General features: G+C 40.8%; 1 protein-coding gene across 1 annotated transcript in view; it reads right to left on the minus strand.

The window, feature by feature from the left end:
* LOC109974486 (supervillin-like) overlaps positions 1-3,482 on the minus strand; it is a 38,118-nt gene extending 34,636 nt beyond the window's left edge. The window contains 2 exon segments of the mRNA XM_020624690.1: positions 1,259-1,316; positions 3,429-3,482. Coding sequence (XP_020480346.1) covers positions 1,259-1,316; positions 3,429-3,447 — 77 coding nt within the window. The 5' untranslated portion in view covers positions 3,448-3,482.
* Positions 3,483-6,008: the final 2,526 nt, after the last annotated feature.

The raw sequence follows: 6,008 nt of genomic DNA on the forward strand, positions 1-6,008 counted from the left end.
AGATGTCGATCGGTTCGACCTAAAACCATATTGGCAATCAGAGAGGATTTTATGTCTATCAATAAATGTGTCTAATCTGTTATTAAAGAGTTTTTCCAAGATTTTTGAAAACTGTGACAACAGAGAAACCGGTCTATAATTTGTGAAGTTGTGCTTATCCCCAGATTTATACAGTGGAATAACCTTTGCAATTTTCATATTATTGGGGAACTGACCAAGTGGAAACGACTTGTTAAAAACATGGGTTAGTAGTGTGCATATCCCCTCGATTGCCCATTTAACCATTGTCATACTGATACCATCACTATCACAGGATGATTTATTACCACATTTGTTCACTGTCCTCCTAATTTCCTTTTCAACAATTGGCTTAAGAAACATAGAACACATATTTTTTTCAATTGTATTGTTATTTATAATGACGTCTGTACAAATGCTACTTGCTAAACCAGGACCCACATTCACAAAAAACTTATTAAACTTCTCAACTACATCCTCAAATCTGTTGACGGATGTATCATTGTCCATAAAATATGGGGGGTAATGACTCCTGCTGGTACTGTTTCTAATCAGTTTATTTAATATCTTCCAAGTACCTTTCATATTATTTTTATTATCCTCTAATACTGTAGAGTAATATTGTTTCTTACATATCCTCAATAGCGCCATTAATTTATTCTTATATAACTTATATTTATCTTCCGCCTTCTTGGATCTGTCCTTTTATAAATTCTTTATATAAGACATTCTTCTTTTTACATGCATTCTGTAATCCCTTACTCATCCACGGTTTCCCACTGTAATTCCTCTTGTTTTTATACTGCTTACGAGGACAGTTCCTGTCATATACTTCCATGAATATATTTAAAAATTGCTCATATGCTTTATCTAAGTCTTCCTCATTGTAAACTGCATCCCAGTCTTGCCCCAAAAAGTCCTCTTTTAGCCTCCTTACAGCATATTCATTCATCACCCTCCTATAAAAAAGATTTGTTTTTGGCCTTTCATTTCTAACATGGCAGTCATAACTTCAACTCCAACTCCATCTCCAATATTTAATGCTTACTGCACATGATAAGCTGAAGCACTGCAGTAAGCTGATGATAAAGTAAAACGGGAGAACAGTAAATGGTCTTAGAAGATGCTACATGTCATTTCTTTAGCTACATGTTTTGTCTTTAAACTACAGAAAATTCAGCTGTGCCATCTGACCCATGTCAGTTTGTGCTGAGGCAAAAACAAACTCTTCCTTGCTCACCTTAAGGCTTCTGCTGGAAACGAGGCTGAGTTGCAAAGTTTGGTGGGAGATTCAAATCCTAAAAAAGAGAGATACTCAGTTGAGAACTCAAATTAAAAAGAGATCCACACAGCAACTTTGACATCAGTGGTCTGTGCTGACACTGGGAGTGATGGAACTTGTCAAAATGAAGCTTTCTGGGCTAAATGTACAGTACAATTGATCTACCTACTGCAAAACCGAATTCAATCTCCTGTTTAACAGCATGACATGGCCTGTAAAAATACCTCTACTAGAAAAGCATTTACCCTATTTTCTCATCTCAACACCACTGAGTTGCCACAGCAAGCTGTTCTGATGTAGAGGGCCGTCGGGCAGCAAAGTTGAACCTGATTATGTTTTTGCAGCAGCTCAAAATTACATCCGGCATAAACAACCTGCAAACTCACTCTCCAGTTTTGCTGAATTTTCCTGTATTTCCAAATACATGGGAATGATAATAACATTACTGTGAAATTACAAGCCAAAATTAAAATAACATCAAAATATAGTAGTGAGTTCCTAAGTTCTCGAAGATTTCCTTTTTTTACTTTGTAAATTGTCAGGATTTCTGATGCAGTGATGATTTTCCAGAGCTGTGACGTCCTGTCTAATAGTAGCCTGTTATAAACTGCGATGCTTTGGTATCTGATAATGATGCTGGACCTTGTCATTCAATTGTCTTTTCAGCAACAGAAGCAACATGTCGTCACAGATTAGCTGCTTTTCTTCCCTCAGGGTAAACACCAACAATGTACTGCCGGATTCTGCTCAGAAATGTCCAACCTCACTATGACACTTGTCAAAAAAGGTTTTTCAGAAAGTTCCCAGTTGACCCTCTTGCTCTTATGTCACAGCAACAACAGCCTGTTGTAAAGCTGTATCCCAGTATAGGACACAGATCATGTTACTGCTCTGTACGCCTCCAGATCACCTCAGACTTATTTTGGCCACCAAGGACTGTGTGGCAATATGGTGGGGAACATTTGGATGGACAGAAAGGATAGCTGTGGAAAGGTGTTTTTAGGAAATGACACCAAGTCCCACTGCTCAAGTTGAAGGGGTCTTGGTGTTTTATGAAGTAACCTGGTGAAATTGAAGAACATGTTCAGATGTAAGACAGGATACAAGTCAGAATAATACATCAGAGAGGCCAGAAATGTGGGTTTGACCTGCTGTGCTGATGTGATTCTCGTTCGCTCTCAGGATGTAAAGCACTGAGCTGGCCGTGACAACTATTTTCATACCAGAAATCGATAAATGTCACAACCTTCAAAACATTATTTCTTCTCAACTCCACAAACATTCAAGATTTTCTGAGCATCTGTGAATCTCATGTGCATGTATTGGGTTTGTTTATCTGTCTGGGACTGCACACGTTTGCTTCCTCCAGTGGAAAGCCCCTTATAAAGAAATCAGTCCAGCTTTCCTTGGAAACGCCTGCAGGTTGTCAACAAAACAAGCAGCGCAAGGCTCAAGGCTGGCAGTGTCAGAGAGCAGCTTAGGCTACTGACAGTCCCAAAGTGAACGCAGTGAGGAGAGTGATTTTCTATAAATATTCAGAGGTGCAAAATAGACTGCCTGAGTGAACAGGGTCCTCACTTGTACAAAGTCTATGTGGAAAGGTTGCTGGTGACCGGCTGTCTGCCACCTCAGCAGGCAGTGATACACCTTGTGATGTAGATAAAGTGCTTTTCAATGTAGAATACAATGACAAGGTAAAATTTCAAGGAGGAGGCAACAGGAAAAGGAGCACACAGCATTCACCTACTAAAAATACAACACCAAATGAGTGTGGTAAAATGCTCAGTCGCTACCAAAAGGTAGCCTGTATGCTAATATTCATGTTCATTGTAACAGAAATGCATTGTAATAGGAATGTGTGCAATAAAGATTCTGATTCTGATTTAAACCTGTGCCTGCCAATACCAAGCAAAAAGAAACAAAGTATGGAATCTACCAGGAAACTTTGCAGGCTCTTACACGTCTTGCAAAGCTGAATCCCACTACCCATTGTATTACTGACACCCACCAAACTCTGTCATTTAGCTCAGTAATGGGCTAAATCTGCAAGTCCCCCAAGCAGTCTCTAGAGTTAAGGGTATTCAAGTGGGTTAAGTCAGACCAAGAGTCTCTGTCCTCTAGGCCTTACCTTGGCCACAGGGCTGCATGTGGTTCACCTGGTAGTCACAGATCCATGGGTTTTGAAACATGATTAAGAAAAAGAACAGAGTAATTCCTCGCTGCTAAACTCCCTCTGGTCACAGCACTGGTGACAGATGTGGACAGCGACAGTGGAGCAGCAGCGGAGGCGAGAGCTGCTACCGGCAAGAAGACAGGCAGGGATGAAGGTGGTGACACAACCACACACACATAGACAAGCGCAGAACCACAGCAAAGAGACTGCCCCAGATTCACAGCGAGCTACAGCCTACACAGACTGGCTGGCTGGGTGTGCACGAAAGAGAGCTGAGAGAGAGACAGCACAGCAGGGTGCTAAAGCAGCTCAGAGCCCTAATCAGATTACAAGCAGAAATTAGTCTTGATGATAAAAACTCTCAAACAGGATTGGAGGACGGTGGCAGCAGGGCTGCAGGGGGTGGTGTGGGGTTCAGGCCTGCTGGAAGTCAAATGCTAACCACACACACACACACACACACACACACACACACACACACACATCAAGCATGCTTCAGCTAGGATGGCCAACCTTGTCTTGAAACCAGTTCAACCACTAAGGAATGCAGTATTTATGTTTTCCTACCATATTCACTTGTTTCTTAATAAACACAACAATGCTAACTTAAATTTTGGACACAGTTCAAATTTAGACTCAGGCGTTAGATTTACAAATGTCAAAAATTTAAAGCTAAAACCTAAATTTAAACTAGTAAAAAACCTACTTGATGGTGGTGTATTTTATTTCCATCCTTTCTCATCTTGTCCCTGTTATTTGCTGTCTCACTCTCTTCCTCTGTCTTCTCATTACAGGCTGCATCTCATCTAAGGCACAACCAAGCCGAGTTCTGTAAGTCATCTCACCATCACATCAGGGAGTAACCTCAGAGGAGAAGGAAGAGCAACCTATAGGTTTCATGGAGGTGGTCTATCAGTTTTCATTCTTAGCCACCCACTGTCTTAATCGTAACTAGAAACCAGAGAGTTAGTATGAACATGAAAATTTACAGCATAAGCTCCAGCGCTATATAAGCAGACATTTTCCTCCAATAAAAGGCCCTATACTTGAGAAATGTCAGTATGATACCATTGAATCTTGTATAATGTATATTATTAAGGTGAGAACTACAGTACAGTATTCTAAAACTTGTTTGAGCTGCGCTGCAGTGTTGACCTGGTGATTACTCTTGCTACACACCTTTGGCGACACCACACTCTTGCTCACTTGTACACTCCTCACCTCCTCTGTGTGATGCTTTTCTCACCCTTTCACACAGAAACTCCTGCTCCCTAGTCCGCCTCCACTCACTGTAGACGCCCCTAATAAGGCAACATGTGTTGTGAGTGGCTGTCTTGGGGAGAGGTCGCCCTGTCAGCCAGCAGGCCCGTGCTTACCAGCGAACGCCTACTCGCTGCTCGGCCTTGTTTACTCTCCCACTCCTTCTCTCTGTCATTCCCCAGATTTGTCATCCTCGCCATCCATCTAGCTCTCTCCTCTCTGGCCCCTCCTACTCATTCCTATCATCCCATCTCATTCTTTCTTCTCCTCTATTTCTTGCTTTTCACTTTCATGTCCACTTTGTTTAGATTCCTGTCTTTGCTTTTCTGTTTACCCCTCCTTTCAGTGCTAATTTTGCATGTCAACATCTGCCGTAACAAACATCATACACCCTCCACCACTCACTCTGTCTAATCAGTTCCATACAAAACTACAACATCACAACAGGCTGCACAACATTCATGAGGCTTTCAAGTATGGATGACAAGCATCATTGCCCAAGCTGACGGTGATCCGTTTGATTTGGAGTAGGCTGTTTGTACAATCACTGACTTGCTCTGAGGTTTTTGTGCTTTTAATCATTTTTATATATGAATTCTTGTAGCTTAACTGTAGATATTTGAATGTACAGAATATCCACCATCTTGGCCGTAATTCAGGTTTTTCATCCTCACAGGAAAGCATGAAAACACAAACAGATGTGGAAAGTAACTAATTACATGTACTCAAGTACTGTACTTACTGTTTGAAGTATCTATACTTTACTAGAGTATTTTCATTTTCTGCTACTTCATACTTTGACTTCACTACATTTTAGAGAAAATACTTTTTAGTCACTACATTTATTTGATAACTTTAGTTACCAGTATTTATAATCATTACACTTCATTAATCCCCAGTGGGAAATTTACAGTTGACAAAGACTGTTTAAGACTGTTTCCAGAATCATGTCTCAACCCTTCAGCCAGGTCAGTCTTTCTGTTTTCTGATGATGACATCTTATATTTACAAAAAGTTAACAAAAAACACTGCATATGTCAAATCATTTGCTTTAATTCTCTCTTGGTCTGTTGGGTTGAAGACGTAAAGCAGTTTCATCCTGCTGCATAGGCCGTACAAGCCAATCACACTCTTCAATAAAACTCAACACCCAGGACATCATGTAAACTCCACGAGGCGAGGCCGCAACAAATCCCTGTGTGACTCACCGTCAAAGCATCTCTCAGCAAATCAAGCTTTAAGCCATGGAGCTCAGCAGCACATTAGTTTAGATTG

This window comes from Monopterus albus, unplaced genomic scaffold (genome assembly GCF_001952655.1).
Source record: "Monopterus albus unplaced genomic scaffold, M_albus_1.0 scaffold335.1, whole genome shotgun sequence".
NCBI lineage: Eukaryota > Metazoa > Chordata > Actinopteri > Synbranchiformes > Synbranchidae > Monopterus > Monopterus albus.